Source organism: Mastomys coucha, unplaced genomic scaffold (genome assembly GCF_008632895.1).
Source record: "Mastomys coucha isolate ucsf_1 unplaced genomic scaffold, UCSF_Mcou_1 pScaffold4, whole genome shotgun sequence".
NCBI lineage: Eukaryota > Metazoa > Chordata > Mammalia > Rodentia > Muridae > Mastomys > Mastomys coucha.
In genome coordinates, this window is record NW_022196910.1 from 23667191 (window position 1) to 23689555 (window position 22365).

The following is a 22365-nucleotide window of genomic DNA, read 5'->3' on the forward strand; positions in this document are numbered from 1 at the left end:
GGATCCAAACTCAGGACCTTCGGAAGAGCAGTCAGTGCTCTTACCCACTGAGCCATCTCGCCAGCCCTGACATTTTTGTTTTATAGATCTCTTAAACACAGTAATTTAGATGTAAAGCACAACTTTAGCCCTCACACAAGAAGATCAATCTGAGGATTCTACTTCTGAAAAATATCTCTTTTTATGAGTCCAGAATAGAAGAAATCTTAGATCAATATACCATTGTTTTCATGATCATTAAGGGATATGTCATTGGGTAGTGCTTCACTTTTGACACCCCCCCCCCCAAATTTCCTGTTTCTGTAAAGCTGTTTGATATTAGTGTAGTAGATAAAAACAAAAATCCCAAACCCAAAACAAAACCCTTAGTAACAAAGATTAGGAATCACAAATCTCTTTCCCAATATTTGTTACTGAAGACTTGAACCTATTATCAAGTATTCAAGATATAGAGGGTAAATTTTATCAATGGGAAAACAATCCTCTGAAGAGAAGTTTGGGATCATCATTAGAACCATTTGGGATCCAGAAGGTTCTCAGCTGCCCTTCAGGGATTTTTTTTTTTTTTGGTTTTTCGAGACAGGGTTTCTCTGTATAGCCCTGGCTGTCCTGGAACTCACTCTGTAGACCAGGCTGGCCTCAAACTCAGAAATCCTCCTGCCTCTGCCTCTCAAGTGCTGGGATTAAAGGCATGTTCCACTACTGCCTTGCAAAGCTTTGCAGTACTTTTTTTTTTTTTACATTTTTTTTTTTTAGATTTATTTATTTTATATATATGAATACACTGTAGCTATACAGGTGGTTGTGAGCCACCATGTGGTTGCTGGGATTTGAACTCAGGACCTTCAGAAGAGCAGTCAGTGCTTTTAACCGCTGAACCACCTCTCCAGCTCGTCATTTCCATTTGGAAAATCACCTGTCATATGGCTGAGGTTTCAGAAGAACCTGCTGTGTCTCAGTCCAGACAAAAAACCACAGATATCTCAGAAAGACAAGAAGAAGGAGACAAGCAAGAAGAGAATGAGTGTAGACCTACAGCCAGCCTCTCCCCACTACTCCTGTGCTGCCTTAACTGTGTCTGCAGAATGAAGACTATAGATTCAAAATCTGACCCCACTCTCTACTCAGGAAGATGATCCCAACTTTTGTCCAAGGACAGAGTACAGAGCATCACGATGAAGTGTCATAGTGATACATCAGAAATATCAGATCGCGTCCTGTGGGCTTTCAAGAGTCCTAGGCTCTCTCTCCTCTTTGAAGTGACATCATTGTCATCAGCACCACTCTATTTTGGTCATTCCCTAAAACTATATTTAGCTGACTTTCTCAGGGTAATTTCCCAGTAGAAAGGGTAGCCTTCACACTGAGGGCAAAGTTTTAAGACCTAGCCTGCTTGAGCCCTGTGGGCAGAAAGAAACTGAAGATTTCAAATGGAGTAGAAAAGGTGTCCTTTCTGTTTAATTTTATAGGTTTTTTCAGTATGTTATTGTTTCTACTAGCTGAGTTATTTTGTCAAAGAGATAGCTATTTTTATTCTGAGAAATAAGCCTAAGGAGAAAGTGAAAGCACAGTGGCTTGGAGCTGTTAACTGCCCTATCTTGCAGTGGAATCAGCTCCCTACCTGCCTTCTGTATATCTTATTTGCTGTTTGCCTGGCTTATTGGGAGATGGAAGGAATACACATAGTCATCATTTTGGATAGTGTGTCTTTGGTACTAATAACTAAATGGATACACCTTATATATAGCTCCTCTCATTCTCTTTTATCTTTGGCCAGAGATTAATTTTTAAATATTTCATCTTTAACATTTTTTTTTTCTTCAAAATTCTGTTTTTCCTCAATCGGTTGGATAGGTGTCAGGGGACAGTAGCAACTCTTCTTGTATGGCCCACTCCTATTCCCTCCATTGGAAAGAATGCTGGCTTCATCCTCTATGCCACCAATAGGATGCTCTTCTGAACTGGGCTTGGTATCTTCCAGCTCTCTGTGTTAAAACAATAATTATACACAAGATGATGTTTCTTCCTTGTCATCTCTTAGCCAGACTGTCACAGAACCTGAAATACTTTCTGAGGATACTAACAAAGATAAGTACAGGGCGAATATCTCTTTTTGGAAATGCTTGGGACTGAAAATGTTTCAGGTTTCAGATTTGCCTGTATGTAAATAAAGTATCTTGGAGAGAAGAACAAAGCCTAAGCATGGAATTAATTTATAGTTAATTTATATACACAGTATACTTTTAAACTGAGGGCAGTTTTGTATATTATTTTAAACAATTTTGTGTGTGGAATGGTTCTTGTGAAATTTTATACTTTTTCCTTGCTATTTTTTTAAATTTCTCTTTAAATAGAATCTCATATAGCCTAAGCGCCCTACTGCCTCAGCCTTCCCATTGCTGGAATTATAAGCTTGTACCACTAAGCTTGGTGAATTTCATACTTGTAGCATGTTAGTACTCAAAAAGTATAAGATTTTAGAACATAGCAGATTTTAACACTTGGGATGTTCATCTTGTATTTTTTTTAAAATCCAAGCTATTCACTTCCCTCATTGTTTTATTTTATGTATACTTATTTTATATATACTTCTATATACTTTTATCATATCTACTTATTTAATATGTATGAATGTCTACATGTATATATGTGGACTGCATGTGTGCTTAATGCCTATGGAGTTACACATGGCTGAGAACTACCATGTAGGTGCTGGGAACTGAACCCGCGTTTTCTGGGCAAGTAGCAAGTGCTCTTATCTGCTGAGCTATCTCTCTAGCTCTCCTTTCCCACTGTTATCCTGGTATATTTGGTTAATCTCTCCCCAGCATAGAGAAGAAAAATTTAATGTTATGTACCACTTTGAGTGACTGTGTTTAAGAAGAGTGTGGGAATTTCCTTGTGACTTTAATTACCTGTTGTCATTTCCTGCTTGTCCCAATTTATATAAGAGCAAAAACTATAAATAAATGTGTGAAGAATAAAAATAAGGAGATAAAAAGGAATGTGGACTATCTGATTAGTTTTATTTTAAGTGTAAATATTCTTAAATATAAAAGTAAGTATGAATAAAATTGTGAGAAATAATAGCTAAAACAAAAATTGATGAAAGCTAAAACCTAAAACCCTATAATTGTGTCTTGCTATAGTAATCATTATTTACATTTTGAAATATTTTTTTTCAATGTTCTTATATAGGTCTTATATAATTGTAATGCATAAGCATATTTATAAAGTAAGAATATATATGTGTACACATATATACACACATGCACACACATGGAGGGGGAATCTGAAAATGTAACCGAGATGATCTTAAATTGTAGTAATCCTGCCTCAGCCTCTTGTGTGCTGTGATTTCAGGTATGTGCCACTATACCTGCTATCTTATACTATGTCTTTCAATTTTCAGATTGATAGGAGTTCACTTCTGATTTGGTATTTAGATCAACTATATACTGATCATGTACAATATATAAGAAAGGAAATAAAAAGGAATATGGACTATTTGGTTTGTCTTATTTTAAGTATAATATTTTTAAATATAAAAGTATTTTTGTGTTTTGAAACAAATGTGTAGTTTATTATTTTCAATCTTGGGTAATTATACATTTCCATAGAGGTTTCTAAGAAAGAAGCAGTATTGATCAGTGATTCAGAACCTCATGATTTCAGTTAAAACCTTTTCCTCTATTTATTAGTCATTTGGATTTGGTAGGTTTTTTAACCTCTGTGCCTTCTTTCAGGCTAGGGTAAAGTGGGAACATGTAATGTGTGTACATAAATGTATTTATATGTATTCATATGTATATATACATATACATATGTGTATATATATATATATATATATATACACACACACACACATAGCAGGACAATTATCAAGTAGATCTTATGCTTCAAATCTCATTTTAAAGTGTTTTACTAGATTTCAAGTCCATTTATATGTAGGATTAATAGATAACAACATTAGAGGATAAATGCTGCTGGAATTATGAAATGTGTGCTTGGTGGTACCATAGCACGTGTCAAAGGCAGACTGACAACCATTGGCCTGAATGGTAGATGAATGGAGTGGAATGGTAGATGATGTGGGCCGGATTTTCCTCCACTCCTGTACTTTCCAGTTCATGCAGGAAACAGAGCAGTGTAAGAGGAATCAGAAGATCAGCATTTTAGTTCTGCGTCTGTTTTGGTTTCTATGTGTCTTTATTTCCTTGGGTTTGTTGTTGTTGTTATTTTGGTAGTGGCTGTTAACATTATATCATAAACAAGTCACTTAGCTGCTTTAAATGTTTTCTCTATAGCGACAAAATGTTTTACCTGTCTCAGAGTTATCATTGTATTTAAATATGTTTCATGAAAGTGGATTAAAGGGTATAAAGTATTATATTTAAAAGCTTTATTAAAAAGAATAAAAATTGAAAATGCTTACTATGATCCTGATATGTACAGAATGAACATCAGTGTTCCATAAGGGTCACTGTTGGTACTACTGGCTATTATGAAGACACTTTTCTTGTGTGACATTGTTTATGTTGTTGTACAACTTATGAGTATATCAGAACATTGTATTAATATAACATATTAACTTTGATTTTTCTTCCCTCTCTGTTTTAGACTCCTGGGAGAGCTGGCTCTCAAGGTTCTGACTTAGATTCATCAGCAACTTCTGTTAATACGGTGGATATCAATAATGAAAGTTCTTCAGAGGTATGAAAATTTAATAGAGAATAAAATTCACTGTTGTTTAATGGAAATTAGCAAATATAGTAATGTTTGGAAACAAATTATGTTCATAGGGAAAATTCTCATAAATTGGATTATTACAATTTGATTTTTGAGTTAACTTTATAAAAGCATACCAGTATTTGGTTGTAAGATTGAAAAACTATATATTAAGACTGAAAATTAATACTACCAGTTTTTCTTTTATGTCATCATCTCAATTTAATGAAGAATATTTTAATCTTTTGTGTATGTATGTAATGTTATAAACTTTTAATTAAGTATTATGTGTCACATTTTTCTGGTATTTTCTGATTTTACTTATGATTTGTTAAATAGTAGACATGTAAATAAGCTTAAATTTTCAATTTACAAAGCCTTTTAAGCTGTATTCTTTTATTTTTAAGAAGTATTTGTTCATTATAAAAAAAAAAAGAAGACATAAAGAAAACCTATGTCTATGCCACTCAGTGGTAAAACCCTTAAATGTTAGGATAACCTTCCAAGCCCAGGAACAAAGCTAGGTGCCTGCTGTCCACAGTTCTACTAACTGCCACAGCAGTGCACAGCAGTGCCTTGCTGTCAGCTCCCTTCCTGCTCCCTACCCCTCCCCCCATGAATGGATCTTGCCATTGCAGAATACTTTTTCTACATGCATTGACATGTTGATATGACTTTTCTCCTGTGTTCTGCGATAAATTACATGCACTTAAATAATATTGTTATACCTTTGTATTCTCAGGGCAAATTCACTTGTTAATGATGTGTTGTTACCACTATTTTAATATATTGTTAGACTTTACTCGTTAATTTTTTTGAGGATGCTTGCCTATGTTCATGATACTGATTCACTTTTGTTGGAGATAAATCTGACTCTCTGCCCCTGGCTGGCCTTGTGTTTGTTATGTAAGCAGTCAAAAACAAAACATTCTCAAAATGTACCAGGATAGATATGGGTGTTGCTGAGAAAAATCAGCAGGAAAGAGGGAGTAGCACATCTTCTCTGTAGCTGTAGTTTTAGGTATTTGTGGTAGTTTGAGTATGTTTGGCCCGTGGGAGGTGGCACTGGTAGGAGCTGTGGCCTTGTGGTAGGTAGGTGTGGCTTTGCTGGAGAAAGTGTGGTGGGCTTTGAGGTCCTATGCTTAAGCTTTGCCCTATGTGGAAGAGTTTCTTCCTAGTTCCTTTGGATCAAGATCTAGAATTCTCAGCTTCTTTTCCAGCCCCATGTCTGCCTGGACACTGCTTACTTCCCACCATGATGATAATGGACTAAACTTCTGAAACTGTAAGCCAGCCCTAACTAAATGTTGGTTTTTATAAAAGTTGCCTTGGTCATGGTGTCTCTTCACAACAATGAAACCCTAACTAAGATAGTACTTATCACCAAAGATTTTTTTTCCAGTGGAAAGGATGATGGTGGCCTATCTTAGAACTGAAGAAGGTGAAGAAATGAGCCAAGGCAATTTCTGAGGCAAGTGATGTAGAACACTGGAAATCTTTGAGCTAAGTGCTTGTCTGGCATGGTGAAAACAAGCTAGGAGGCTAGTGCAGCTCTAGAATATTGAGTGTTTACAGATTGGCTCAACGAGGTAATCAGACCCACCTCCTTCAGGCCTCTGAGATGGTATACACTCAGTGCTTAACTCTCTGTGAGGTAGAGAAGCCCATGGAAAACCTTGAGCAGGGAAATGTTAGGATAACATGCCTACCATTGAATACTCTGTAGCTGCTGTGTTGAAAATATACTAAGTGGGGTAAGAGTGGGTGCATAGAGGCCATTGGCTGCAGCATGATGGTAGCTGGCATCAGGGGCTGAGACTGAGTAGAGGGGTGTTCTGAATGTAGGTCTAGTAGAATTTTCTGGTTTTGTGAAGTGTAATATAATTTTCTTGGTAAGACTGTAAGCTTCTCGAGAAAGGGGAGTTTACCTTTTCCATATTGTTTTCAGCACCACATCCAATTGCTAGAGCAGAGTAATCATATAGTAAATCTGTTTTAATGAATGATTTGGTGACTGGGTGTGGACATTACCATAACAGTCAAGGCTAGAGTAAAACATACTCTAAGCCTTTAGTGGCCAAAAGAAAGCAGAAGTAACAAGAGTCACCTTTTAAAGAAGTGCTGTTCTGTAGTTCTTATACTTGGGATGTGACTATCTGAAAGACAACTCTTTGACCAGTTAAAGGTGAATTTGTCTTCCTTGTTTTTGCTCCCTGGAAAATTTCCTTGTAAGGGACATAAAGGAATAATGGAGTATGGAGAGATAGCTCAGCTGGTAAAGTACTTATAAGGATGATGATCTGAGTTCCATTACCAGAGGGTTAAGTGAAAGGGTTGTGATGTGTGCTTATAATTCCAACATTAGAGAGGTAGAGAGAGATCCCTGGAATATGCTGGACAGACAGCATTTTCTGAGTCTGCATGGTGCCTTCCAGGTTAGTGAGAGACCTTGTCTCAAACAAAACAAAACCCAAAAAGATAGGCAGAGCCTAAGAAATGACATCTAAGGTTCTCTTCTGACTTCCACATGCGCTTACATATATATGTATGTGGACCACCCACACTTGTACCACACATGCACCCTCTGACATTACATTCGTGCCCTCCTCTTTTTGTCTCTCTCTCTCTCTCTCTCTCTCTCTCTCTCTCTCACACACACACACACACACACACACACACACACACACGGGAAGAGAGAGAGAGTCACACACAGAATAAGTGGTGATACTAGAAAGGCTCACTGAATGACTCCTTTTACTGGGTAATTTGTGTGTTTTACATGTTGTGTTAGACAGCTTTTCACAACTTGATATTAACAAAGGAGGCATGTCTTAGTGTTATATTGCCTTTAATTGGGGCTTCCTTATAGTTTCAGCTTTTTAGTTCATTATCCTCATTGCCGGGAGCATGATGGTATACAGGCAGACATGGTAGCTGAGCATTCTATATCCAGATCCACAGGCAGCAATAAGATAGAAACACTGGCCTGGCTTTGGCCCTTGAAAACCCAAAGCCCACTCCTACTGACCTACTTCCTTCAACAAGACCACATCTACTCTAACAATGCCACACCTCCTAATTTCTCTCAAGTACTGCTATTCCCTGATGACCAAATATATGAGCCTATGGGAGCCATTCTTGTTCAAACCACCACAGGAAGAAGGATTCATTTTGGCTTATGTTTTAGTGGTCTCAGTCCATGATTGCTTAGCTCCTTTATTGGGGCTTGTATGAGATATAACATTGTGTCATGGAGGACATTACTCAGGAAAGCTGATTACTTCATGGCATTTAGAATAAGAGACAGAGACAGAGAAACAGGAAGGTACCAAGGACAAGACATACCCCCTCAGTCTTGCCCGCAGTAACTATGACTTAGATCAGGTCTCAGGGATCCAAGTCTACATTTATTTTTACAAAAACCTAAGTTCTAAACCTTTATTCCTACTGTTGTGTTTTATTTACTTTGTCCATCATATTCTCAGCTCCTTTATGATCTTATCCTTTCATTGTTCTTATCTGACATGATTTCAAGCCACAAATCAGTTTAATAACCTACATTTTAAAATGTAGACATTTTTAGACAGGTTTTTTTGTCTTAGTTACTTTCCTATTGTTGTGAAGAAGTATCATGATCAAGGCAACTCTTAGAAGTTTCAGAGTTACAGTCCAGTATCATCATGGCAGTGGCCATGGCAGCATGCAGGCAGGCAGGCACTGGAACAGTAGCTGAGAGCTGCAATCTGATATGTAGGCAAAGACACATATCAGGTGATGGGCCTGGCATGGGCTTTTGAAATCTCCCAGCTCACCACTAATGTCAGGTACACTTCCTTCAACAAGGCCACACCTCTTAATCATTCTAATCCTTCTCAAGTAGTGTCATTCCCTGATGGCCAGGCATTCAAACCTATGAGCCTATGGTAGCCAGAGGATCAGAAAGAAGCATCATGTATTGGGGATTGCAGATATGGGAAGAGTGATCTTTACTGAGTGGAACATAGTAAAAACTAAAAATTGATTTTATTAACACAGTTTGTTTGTTGAGAATATAATATCACATAAAGGTTATCTGTCTTACCTGTCAGAAATTTTTTATTCTAAAACCTAACTTCCCAGTACAGGGTACTAGATAACTATGAACAAAGTACCATAAATAAAAAATAATTTAAAAGGTATAAAAAGAGTATTTGAGCCAAAGCAGGCTGGCTACCATGCAAACAAGTAAACCAAAGAAAATATATTATGTAGTTCTGCTTAAGATATACCTGTTGGAGATTGGTTCTAATGCTTTGATTCAATTGGGAATCTGCTTGTCCAAACACTAAAGGTCCTTGTCCCCAGTTGGTTTTTGATTGATCATTAAAGATGCCATTGGCTGCACACAAGGCAAGACCCTTAGAGTTGCATTGGCAAGGATGCAGAGAGGAATGGGAATGGAAGAGACTTACCATTCTTGGGGCAATTGACTTGGGCTAGAAAGATGGGATGCTGGAGTGGCAGGAAATAAAGCCAACCAGCCATGTGAGACTTTGGGTCAGTGGTGACTGGCCACTTTCCAGATTGGGCCTGGGATAGCTGGGGAGGTTTAGGAGTGCCTAGCATTTGAGGTAGCCAAGACATCTTAAAAATAAGCTAATGTATATGTGTCTTTAATTTGCGGATCCAAAGAGTTCTCCTGGGGATGTGTATGTCTGTGATCTGCTGGGAACCGGTATAGCAAAAACTCACTGCTACATATACCTTTCACCATTTTCAGATATACCATGACATTTCCCTGACCCATACCAAAAAGAGATTGGTTAATTTCTTCCTATAAATGTTTGCATGCTCATGTTTTGTTTTATTAAAACAAACTAAAAACTAAAAGTTGTTATTTCACAGGGTTTCATCTGCCCATTGTGTATGAAAAACTGTGTAACTGCTATTGACTTGTCGGAACATTACCAGGAAGTGCACACTGAACAGGGGACAAGAGGACAGGAACTTCTTAGTGACTCCAGTGTGACTGTGGGTCCATTCTATTTTGTTTTGGCAGCTTGGTTATGGGTTGCTCAAAATAGCTTTGTTTTCCCTGTCTTGGTGTTGGTTCCCTTTTATGCTGGAAGGGAATATGGATTGCTTTAATTATGCATGCTTAAGGGAAGAATCAATAAAGAAAAAGGCTCTTGGGTAGTCTGCTTGGTTTCTCCAATTGTTTCCAGCTATCTTTTTGTGAATTTGTAAATAAATATAAATGCTTTAATATGTTTACATACATTTTGCCATGAAATTTGAAATATAAAGTGGTATTTCAATATTTGTAGGATTATCTATTATTTATGCCTTATTAATGAATTATTAAAGCATTCATGTGAAAACAATTCTTTTTAGTATATGTGCTGCCAAAGCAAGCACGTGAAAACGATTCTTGCATACAAGGGTTTTGTATCTTAACAGTGGTAGAACCTGAATCTAAGACTGTTTCCATCTTTGTTTTGCTCTCTAGATCTACTGGAGGTGATGAATGCACATCATCACCCATTGTGGACTGTGAATCCTGTTTCTAGAGTAGTGCTTCTCAACCTTCTCATTGTTGCCACTCTTTAACACAGTTAGTTCCTCAGGATGTGACCCCACCATAAGATTATTTCATTGCTACTTCATAGCTATAATTCTGCTAACAATTATGAATCTTAATGTAAATATCTGTGTTTTCTGATTGTCTTAGGTGACCCCTGTGAAAGAGTCTTTTGACTCTCAAAGGGTTGTGACCCACAGTTGAGAACTGTTGCTCTACAGGGTGTGCTGGTGCATATCTAAGGCTGTGTGAGCAGAATATTAGGGGAAATGATTTTTACACTGGAAAAAAATTTCCCAATGATTTTGTAATGTATTTCTTTTTAAAATTTGCTTTTATTAAAGCAAAAAATTCTAACTTTTTTAGTTCCTTTAAAAATATCATAAAAGAATGAAACTTGGTGCTATAAGATGCTAAAAGTAGACTATTTTTTCTATGATGCAGTCATACATAAGAAAATAGCCCAGTAAACTCACTTGATGTGTTTATGATGTATAGAGCAGATGTTTAAGTTGTAAAGGAGAGAGAAGATGAAACAGGCACACCAGGAAGTCTCTGTGATAGATGTATCTGTGTAGTGGACAGATGGCTGATTCAGGTGGGGTAATCTAACAAGAATAGCTAGATTGTGCTGTAGTATGGCACTGGCTAAGCCAATTGAAGCAGGGCAAACAAAGATGGAGGCAAAAAGGTCTTAAAGTTGTGTTTAGTATGTTTTTAGTTGTCCAGTAGATGAGTCAGTTTTTCTTCTTTGTATTTAAATGAGAGTGACAGTCGTAGGCACTTGCCACATAAGAGTTTTGTGTACGACTAAAGGACCCTTGGTTCCATAAATACCTTAAGTCAGGGTAAGTCTTAGATGCACTGGACTCAAGAAAGGATTGTGGATAACAACCCTTGAGCAAAGAATTTATTGCTTTTAACCTTAAATAAACAAGTTTTTGAAATTTGTTGACAAATTTAGAAAGATATAGTTGTCTATTTTTAACACATTTTTGCTAATGAATATTTATCTGTCTAGCAACGTTGGTGCCTTGAGTGTATATTAGAAAAAAATAGTCACTTGTATTTAGATTTAATATCAAACTCTGTGAGCTAAGAGGTTCATTTGGTTCATTCACGGGTGATTAGTAGAAGCTAATTATATTTTAAAGTGGATATGTAGTTTTAATAACTTTTTATTACTTTATTTCTACCTATATCTACACTAATAATTTTTAGAAATGACTTTTGAAATATAAAACAAGGTAAAAAAGTCAGTTGCAGGTATTAAAGAATCTTGCTAGAATTAAGAGCGGAAGATACTAGTTGACTTGTGCCTATGCTGGTAAATCGTCATGCAGAGATTTAATGCGAGTTAAGAAAGTGGGCAAATATATTTACAAAGATTTGTTTTTCTTGCAGCTATGCCAAAATTTAAGTTTTATTTAAATATTCAAGATAAAATCACAGGGAAAATTGATGCATTTGAAGTATTACTTGTAAGGTTTTCTCTTAGGAATGGGCCAGTTTTTTTTTCTGAGGTACTAACCTGGAATGTAGAAGTTTTAGGTGCATGGTGGCATGTTTCAGGGTTGTCATTACTCTCCTGGTCCTCATAGTATGTAGCATCACAACTCGTAATTAAAGGCAACAGTCAAACATCTGTGGTTTACACATGTAATTGTAGCATTCAGGATGCTGACTGTGAGTTTAATGCCAGCCTGAGCTACAGTGTGAGAATTTGCCTCAGCAATAACACAAAGCAACAAAAAAACTTAAATAATGTAATTGGAATCTAAGTTTTCAAGGAACACTGTAATTTTCTTAGTAGCTAATGGTGGAAGTTATGATACAAATAGGAAATGATAGGCTAAATATTATTGTTATTCATGTGCTATTTTATACCACATGCATGTAAGCTAGTGTCATATAACAGTTATTGGACAGGTTATAAGCATGCTTACTTAAGCATAAAGTAGAACCAGTGTGAAATATGGTAGTAGGTAACAGGTAGTTTTAAAGAAAGCGTAATCCCAGCTACATTATCATAAAAGGTTCTTTTAGAGTTCAAAACTAAAAACCTAAATACATTTGGAGTCTAATTGCATTATTCATTTTCATTCTTATTCTGTCTTTCTCTGTCTCTGTGTGTGTCTGTGTATGATGCAAGGGATTGAGCCAAGTGTTCTGCACATGCTAGATGAGTGTTCTTCATCCATGCCATTTGGCTACTAATAGTGTTAATTCAGTGTCCAGAAAAAGTACACTCGTACTACTACTTTAAATTTTTATTCATTTCAGTAGTTTCATGGGATCACAGCCTTTATTCACCTGCTGAACCCTCCACCCTTCACTAGAATACACTAAAAAGTATTTACCCTGCTTCCTTGACGAGTATGCTTCTGTCCATAGCCCTTCCTACATCTTTGTTAGTGCATCTGCATTTCCTCAGAGGGCCTGTCTTTTATTTCTGTCAGGGAACACTCATTCACTTTTAAGAACCTGATCTCATATGAGCAATATTATTGTCTTTTTTTTTTTTTAACAAAATTTCAATTGTTAAATTTTACCAATGAAGACTCAGGATCCAGATGCTGGGATAAAAGCTGGTTAGCTCAGAGAGGCAGAGAAGGCACCCAGCTGACCTCCCTCCTCCCAGCCCACATCCCAGCAGCTATGCCCCTCTCTCACACAGGCTCAAAGAACCTCCTCCAAACTGAATGTCCTTCCCTTCTACTTCCTGTATGTCTCTCTATCCATCCTCCTGACTCCCTCTTACTTGCTCTGTTTTTTTCTTAATAAGCCTATGTTCACTCCTGTGAACTGGTTGCTTGTTCCTCCTCTTGACCTATGGTTGACTTTATTTAATCCTGTTTACAACATTAAAGCAGAAAGCTCTTGGATTAAAGGTGCATGCTAAGGCTGAGACACATCACAACTAGAAACAGTTATTCTAGTAAACAACACAGTCTCAGGGTTCATGGTGTGATCAAATATCCTGCAATACAATATTTACGTGAATATATTAATACATACTAGATGAAGCTTCAGTAAGATAGAGATGAGATATACATGTGATATTTATATATATTTTTTATTATGTGTGATGACTTGATATTGCTTCTGTTAATATAGGTCTTTCTATGAATCTACTTTATAGAATTATCTGGCAGTATTTGTCTATCAAGTGAGCTAAGGTTTTGCCATGTATTATATAAGATCTTTCTCTCTCTCTCTATATATATATATACACACATATATATATGCATATATATATAATTCTCTATATATTTATATATACACACACATATATATGAATGAGATGATGAAATCCTATACCGTATATTTATTTATTAAAGTATAATTAATATTGGCAATAAAGAAATTGGTTAAACAGTAGGCCATTAATAGCTTGCAAATAATAAAAGCTTCCAAAAACAAAATGAGTAAAATAATAATCTCTGAACATGTAAAAACTAAAAAGATTTTAAAAACTTCTATTCTTTTCCTTGGGTGTTAATGTAAAAACAACGTATCACCTAGTCAAGTATGATAGCACATACCTATTATCCCAGTACTTGAGAGGCAGACACAGGAAAATTGTGAGTTCAAACCCAGTTTAGGCTACTAAGTCCTTGTAATCTCTTTGTCTGCCTGCCTGCCTGCCTGCCTGCCTGCCTGCCTGCCTCCCTCCTTCCCTCCCTCCTTCCCTCCCTCCACTCCTCCCTCCCTCCCTCCTTCCCTCCCTCCTTCCCTCCCTCCTTCTCTCTCTTTCTCTCTCTCTCTCTCTTTCTCTTTCTCTGTACACACACACACACTCTCTCTCACACACACACATGTATGATGAAAGAACCACATTGCCCATATGGGAGAATAGACGTAAACATATCTAATCTATTGTTAGAGTCAAAGAAGTTGACAAGTTAGTGGTGTTGTTGCAGGACATAAAGCAGCTATGTAAAGGCACAGGGACACAGGAGTGCTACTATTGTTGAAGTATGTGGGATAGATTTAGAGGGGTTTGGACATCAGATTTGTATGGGTCATTAGCAGAATGGCCATGAAGAACTTGTGTGTCATGTGGATGATAAAGATTGGTAAAAAATATTGAAGAGTCTGTTTTAGGAAGACATTTCTGGCAGCTGTGTGAACATCCATTAGTTAGAAGAAAGTAGGTTAGATATAGGAACACTGTTTGGAATATTACTATGTTCATCAGTATAGTAGATATTAACTGAACAAGAGAAAGTGCAGGGAAGGTGGGAGGAAAACAGAAGGGAGGAATGCTTAAGTGTGCTGTCTTAATTATCAGTGAGGTAGAAGAGTCATTCATAATTCTTAAGTTTATAGTTCATGTTGAAGGGTGAAAGTTAATGAAACGAAGTTTGGGAAACAAGTCAAGGCTTGGATTTACTGTTTGTGAAATGCCTATGGGATGTAGGTAGGGATATATGTCCCTGCATGTATAGAACCAGAACTGCCTTGCATAATGTTGGTTTGCTATTTGGATTAGCATGTAAATGGTAGCTGAACCCACTTGCATTACTATATTCTAGGGAACAAATGTGGCAGAAGGGTGAAGGAGAGCATATTGGGACAGTTGCATGTCTACCTCACTGCTTGGGTGCCAGAGTGCTGCCGGCAAGTTACTCGGGAGACGGAACACAGTCTGTAATAGAAGTCCCAGCCTGTGAGATCTGGGATGGATGCTGTGGTTCTTGGTCTCCTGTGTATCCAAACACAACTGGAGACTGTAAGGAGTTGAGAGTGGTGTTCCTATGCACCATGTTGGAAGGGGATGGCTAAGCCTGGGACTGGGAGGAATCCAGTTTGGTTCCAAGTGAAGGAGATGGTTATTGCTTGTCCAAACTGCATTATTTTTATGGTGGATGTGAATGCATGTGTTTTATTCAGGGTAAGTCAGGGCTTAAATACCTTTTGCAGTCCTGGTATTTTTGTTATTCAAGATGAATTTGAGAATTGCTCTTTCTATCTCTGATAGATACAGTGAAACATAGAAAAGAAAGTGGGGAAGAGCCCCGAGCACATCAGCACAGAGGAAAATTTCCTGAACAGAACACCAGTGGCTCAGGCTCTAAGATCAACTATTGACAAAAAGGATCTCATAAAATTGCAAAGCTTTTGTAAGGCAAAGGATGCTGTCAATAGGACAAAACAGTAACCAACAGATTGGGAAAAGATCTTTACCAATCTTACATCCAATAGAGGGCTAATATCCAATATATACAATATATACAAAGAACTCAAGAAGTTAGACTCTAGAGAAACTAATAACCCTATTAAAAATGTTATGTTTTATTAGGCTTTTCATTAGCTTAGGGCTTTTATTATATTAGCCATAATAAACCAATTATTTGTTTGTCTATTTATTTTGAAGCAGGGTTTCATGTATCCAACATTGGTCTTAAACTTACTATGTAGTTGGGATGACTTTAAACTTCTGGTCCCTTTGCCTCTATTTCTGGATTGCTAAAATTATAGGTGTGCACCATCACTCAGCTAGATATTTTCTGATTACAACACTTCAGTAATAGAGCTTTGTGTGAGACACTTATGGTCTTGAATTTTTCCTTTGCTGACAACATTTTACCTTTTTAAAAATATTCCTATGAAATAGATTAGAACAATTGTTACTTTAATGGGGATACATACAGAGAGGAAGATTGTGATGGAAAATGTTTTCAACTAATCTAGAATAGCTAGGTGTCATGGCACTTTAATTCCAGTACTCAGAAGGCAGAGGCAAGTGGAGCTCTGTGAGTTCAGGGTCATCCTGATTTACATAGTGAGTTCTTAGACATCCAAGGCTACATAGTGAGACCCTGTCTCACAAAAGAAAGAAAAAAAACCACAAACTAATGTCTCATTCATTTCTTTAGTCATTAATTTGGTACAGCTTAAAAGATAGCTGTGTTTTCTTTATGTTTTGTATACTTTAAGAAGAATTGGTAGTGAAATAAATACTTTGCTTGATATTAGAATTGTGGCTTATTATTATAAATTATAGTTTATTTAATGTCATTATGGTATGAATATGAAATTTGGCCATATTTCAGAAATGCTGAGTGTTCTTCAAAATTAAATAGTTTTAAAACTTTTTTGTTCCCTTTTTTATAGGGTTTCATATGTCCCCAGTGTATGAAATCTCTTGGCTCTGCTGATGAGCTTTTCAAACACTATCAGGCAGTTCATGATGCTGGTAATGATTCAGGTCATGGTGGAGAGGCCACTCTTGCTTTGACACGGTACAGTATGCTAGTTTGAAATGGAATATCGTCATGGAATGCACATGTGATATAATTGCTATGTCAACATTAATTACTTTCTGAAAATTGTAATGTTTTCATACTACTTACTTTAAATGTACCCTCATTTAGCATGGTTTTCCTCCCTAGATTGTCTGCTTACCTTCTTGTGGGTCTGAGTCTTAGGTGAGACTCAGAATGGAGAAGGTTTACCATATCACATCCGAGGAACAGAAACAAACCAGTGTTATACAGCCAAGCGAATGAAGGGAGAGTGACCAGGCAGGGGCAGATTATGCACATTTTATAGTTCTGCTGGCAGCGCTAGATTTTATACTAACTGTGTTAGGAAGGCATTCATGATTATTGTTGTTAAATTAATAGAAAATACTGTTTCTTCTTGAGGCACTTGGTAGTTGTCTGATTACTTGCTTGAGAATTGTTTTTGTTTGTAAACCATGTGCTTTTAAGATTGAAATTATTTTTCTAAAGGCTTTTATACAGAAAGCATTCAGTGTTTTTAAGATAATTGAGAAAGCTATAGCATTAATAGTTACTGTTTATCACTTGCTAAGCTCGTAAATTAAAGACCTTTCCTCTCTCCTCATCTTCAGAGATGACATAACACTACTCAGACAAGAGGTCCAAGACCTACAGGCCTCACTTAAAGTAAGCGTAAACATACTAATGTTTGTTTATTTTCAGCGTTTCATATTAAAAACTGTTTTTAAATTTACTAATTAAAATCTTTCTTATCAGGAAGAAAAATGGTACTCAGAAGAATTAAAGAAAGAATTGGAAAAATATCAAGGGCTACAGCAACAAGTAACTGCACTTTAAATTCTTGAAGCATGTTTATTAGTTGTTTATTTTTATTGTTGAAACTTAAGCATTATACTCTTTTGTAAGGGGCTTGATATAAATATCTTCATAATTTATTTGTTGTGTAATAGTCTATTAAATAGTCTGTATAATTCTAATGAATTTGGAAACAAATATGGGAAGCAAAAATAAAGCTTCTTAAACATGTTTCATTAAGAACTTGCTATGTCAGGTGCGATAGTTTGTCTGTAATTCCAGCACTGGGAAGGCAGAAGCCAGAAAATATGAGTTCAAAGACAGATAGGCTACATAGCAAGACCTTGTCTCAAAAAGGGGTGAAGGGGCTGGAGACGTGGCTCAGTAATTACGTGTACTTTCTGCATTTGAAGAAGACCCAGGGCCAATCCCCTGCATCCACATCAGGCAGCTCATAGATGCCTGTAACTCTAGTTCCAGGGGATCTAATGCTCTCTTCTAGCCTCCTGTGCATGTGCTCGTGCACATACACAATTAAAAATCAGGCTACTATCTATCTGTCTGTCTGTCTGTCTGTCTGTCTGTCTATCTATCTATCTATCTATCTATCTATCTATCTATCTATCTATCATCTATCATCTATATACATTGCTTTAAAAGAGAATCAATTACCAGTTTTTAAAACATCAAGCTTATGTTATTTTATTTTTCTGACTATAGTATACTTAAATGGCTTAAAAAATTGAGGCTCAACACAAAATACAGACCTCTACTTCCACATCTCATCTCATTGAACAATCTTTAAGGGCAGTAACAATGGGATTGTTGTTTCTTGTAATAACAAGGCCTTCTGGAAAATGCCCTTCAAGACCCGGATTATAGGCATGTGCCAGTGTGTTATATTTCATAAATAAATTCTCTATAGTGTAAGTTATAACTTGTGTTTGCAGTAAATTTCTGTTTAGAAACAAATACATTTTAAATATTATTATTGCAGTCAATATGTCTAAATCCAGTGTGTTGTGAATTTTTTAAAAATCTGGTTTATTGGGAAATCCTTTATTCATTGACATGGACTTAACTCTTTAAAATACTAAAATATGGAAAAAAGTTACTAATTTTTTCCCAGTGCCTGGATGACTTTAACCCTAAAGGATATATGGTGGTGGTGGTGGTAGTTTTCTCCTCCTCATCCTCCTCTTTATTTTATTTTATTTTTTCATGAGACAAGGTCTCTCTATGTAGCCCTGACTGCCCTGGAACTTACTATGTAGACCAAGCTAACCTCAAACTCTCAGAGGTCTACCTGCTTCTGCCTCTGCTGAGATTAAAGGCATGCCTGGTGTTTTATGGGTTAAAGTATGTCTGTGTTTTTCATTTATTTATTGCACATACATGTACATGTATGATTATGTTTGTGCTTGTGTGTATGTGTGTGTATATATACGTGGGTACCTTCTTGCCTATAGAAGTCAGTCAACAGCTTGTGAGAGTAGATTTCTTTCCTTGGCCTGGGAGGTGAGTTCAGGTCTTAGTGACAAGTACATTTACCCACTGAGCCATCTTGCCAGCCCTTTATTTATCTTTTTGAGCCAATTGATGATTGTTAATTTAAAAAATTATCTTTAATTAATGAAAAAGTTTGAAGTGCTGTGGTTCGAACTCAGGGCCCTGTATACTAGGCAAGTACTTTACTACTGTCCTGTGTTCCAGTGTCTAACCAGGTACTGCTCCCACCTTTACACAGTACCCTTATTAATTGTCATCATGGACTGCACAGTCTAGGTGTTTTTATGCATATAGTAAGGATATGATCAGTGTAATGATCTCTTAGGTCACATATTTATTGCTACTTATTTCCTTTTTAAATTCTTAGTGCTTAAAGGAGAGAATACAGTGAACAAATTTCACAGAGAATACACTCAATAGATGAGTTACATAAACAACTTAGTAAATGCCACAGTTATTAAAGTTCATTAATAATTTCTCAACTGTAGTAGAATCAGTCTCTCATGCTAAGCAAAGTCTCATTAAAATTTAAGGTGTACCTTTATAAGTGGTTTCTTGAGAGTGATGCTTTCCAGAGAGAGCTGTATAACAAGGATCACTTACTGATAGAGTGATAGGTGGTGGTGGGCAAGATTTAATAGGTAAGGCTAAAGAAGTGTGACCCTGACACAGCTTGAGCTAATGGTCTTGGAGAGATAGACAAATGACTGCTGCATGCTGTGTCTAGGTCTCTCGGGACATTAGGCTTGTGTACTTGCAGTGTAGCAGTTAGCGCCAGGAGTCTGTACACAGGGTGAGGTAAGAGCTGGAGCCTGCACACGGAGTGAGATAAGAGCTGGAGCCTGTACACGGAGTGAGATAAGAGCTAGAGCCTGTACACGGAGTGAGATAAGAGCTGGAGCCTGTACACAGGGTGAGGTAAGAGCTGGAGCCTGTACACGGAGTGAGATAAGAGCTGGAGCCTGTACACGGAGTGAGATAAGAGCTGGAGCCTGTACACGGAGTGAGATAAGAGCTGGAGCCTGTACACGGAGTGAGATAAGAGCTGGTGTTGCACTCTGGAGATGGGGGAAGTACTATTAGTATATTATTGCTGAATCTATGGAATTCAAGTGGATGTCACCTGTTGCATGACACTATGAGGTTTATACAAACATTGGAAAGTTCTTGGACTGGCAAACTGCAGTGTAATTATGCTAGCCATCTAGTGATACCTTACAGGTCTGAAAGTAGGAGAACCATCGGTTTCTGATCTTTACCCAAATCCTGTTACTTAACTTGACAGCAATTGTATAGTGTTTTCTTCTCTTTTTACCACATTTATTTATGTGTTCTCTTTTAATTAAGGAGGCTAAATCTGATGGATTGGTGACTGACTCATTAGCAGGTAATTAAAAACAGATTTTTGTTTTCATTTTTCTTTTTTCTCATTCTTTTCAAAATTTAATATCTGATCAAGGAATTTTGTTTATGTTTATACATAATGTTTATAAAATGCTAAAAATATTGTTTGTGTGTTCTATTTAGATAGTTGCCTGTGTCACAATTTAGTCAGCTATCTAGTTAATTATATTCTAAAGTTGTGAATAAACCTCTGGAATGTTACCACAATATGATAGCTTAAAGAAGTTCAGTCTATATTAGGGAATGATCTGTCTGTACCTCTTGGAGTAAATGATGAGACTAGCGTCTGTAGCTGCTGTTAAATGGGTGGATGATCAGTGAGTAGTCTGGATTAGACTTAGATTAGAGGTTGTATTTTAAGGGATTTCTCTCAGAATGAAGCAATAGTTCATGACTGCACATTTTAATTAACGTGTTTTAATTGTTATTAGTTATTTCTAAATTCACTTTATAATGTTTCTGAACGAGATAATACATTTTAAAATGGGTACGATAGTATATGTCTGTAATACTAGCATGCAGGAGGCTGCAAAAGGAGAATCACAAGTTCAAATCTAACCTTAGCTGTTAAGTTCGATCTTAATTTTTTTAATCTTTTATTTATTTATTTTTTACATTCCAGATTTTATCTTAATTTTCAAAAAGCAAAATTAAACTTCTAAACAAATATTTATAGATATTTGGAGATTTTCTAATTATTTTTATTTATAATTCATGTTTATAAATTGTGACTTTTACCCTAACTGATTCAAATATGCTCAATATTTTGAAATGTGATAATAATCTTATAGAAAATGGATTCACATAAATTGTTATTACATGATTATGATATAAATAATAAAAATTTAGTATATATAACTGACATTATATTTACCACACTACTATGCTCTCTTCTAGAGCTACAGTCTTTAGAGCAACAATTAGAAGAAGCCCAAACAGAGAATTTTAATATTAAGCAAATGAAAGATCTGTTTGAACAGAAAGCAGCCCAACTTGCTACTGAAATTGCAGGTATATTGAATCTGAATTTTTTAGCCAATAAAAAATTATTACTACCCTTTCATCATTATATGTCCTAGAAAACTAATATTTTAAGTGTAGTAAAACATTTGTTGTAGACTATGGAAGTGATTAATGGACTTTAATAATATGAATTGCTGTGTAAATTATTTTCTTTGTCCTTCAGTGTTTTTTCTTTAGTATTTTCTTCTTGAAATCTAAAGTTAAACTTTCTCTTTTGATATGCTTGATGATTAAAATATAACATTTTAAATAAATTGATTGTGTAATAGAGATTTATTACTTGGCTATACTATCAATTAGTTATTCATTATGTATTTTGTTTTAAATTACATGCTTTTTGGTAAAACATTTTATGTATATACATTAAAGTGCTAAGTAGCCTACTGTTGGGTGGAATTTAACATGCTCATAACTTTATGGATATAATTATGGATACTTAAGGAATGTGAATTAGACTTAAGTGTGTATAACCTTGTACATTAGTATATGTAGACTTATAAAACATGTCATCATGGTTAATATTATGAAGCCAATATATGTATTGTTTTTTTAAATTAGATATAAAGTCAAAATATGATGAGGAAAAGAGTCTACGAGCAGCTGCTGAACAAAAAGTGACACATTTGACAGAAGAATTAAACAAACAGACAACTGTCATTCAAGATCTGAAAACTGAGCTGGTAATTTATTTATCATTGTTATGTTAATTTACATTATCCTAATTAAAGTGAAATATATATGATACCAGGCATATGGCTAAGTGATAGAGAACTTGCCTATGATGTATGAAGTTTTGAGTTGAATATCCAGCTGAAGAAATATTTAAAAAATAGTTTAATGAACTGGAAGCAATAAAAAAAATTCCATATATCCTTCTACCTACATATATACTCTATGATTTTTAAAAGTAAAAAAAGATGTTATAAAACTTATGTCATTTAACTCCTCTTATGATACTGTTTCTGTTTAAGTATAAATTTTTTGTTTTGTTTTTTAAATATTTCCTATATCCACATCTCTGAAGCTGTCATTTCCTCCCATTGTATTTGCTCTTTTGAGGCAGGATCTCACTATGTAGGATTAGCCATCATGGAA

At 36.0% G+C, this 22365-nt stretch overlaps 1 protein-coding gene across 3 annotated transcripts in view; it reads left to right on the forward strand.

The window, feature by feature from the left end:
• The window catches only part of Eea1 (early endosome antigen 1), a 94850-nt gene that overhangs the window by 24361 nt on the left and 48124 nt on the right, over window positions 1–22365 (forward strand). For 2 of the 3 annotated variants that reach the window (XM_031350371.1, XM_031350373.1), the window contains exons 2-9: window positions 4621–4713; window positions 9613–9738; window positions 16409–16536; window positions 17151–17205; window positions 17296–17361; window positions 20191–20230; window positions 21145–21258; window positions 21829–21950. In XM_031350371.1, coding sequence (XP_031206231.1) covers window positions 4621–4713; window positions 9613–9738; window positions 16409–16536; window positions 17151–17205; window positions 17296–17361; window positions 20191–20230; window positions 21145–21258; window positions 21829–21950 — 744 coding nt within the window. The remainder of the gene's footprint in view (window positions 1–4620; window positions 4714–9612; window positions 9739–16408; window positions 16537–17150; window positions 17206–17295; window positions 17362–20190; window positions 20231–21144; window positions 21259–21828; window positions 21951–22365) is intronic. The other variant, XM_031350372.1, reaches the window with a different exon arrangement.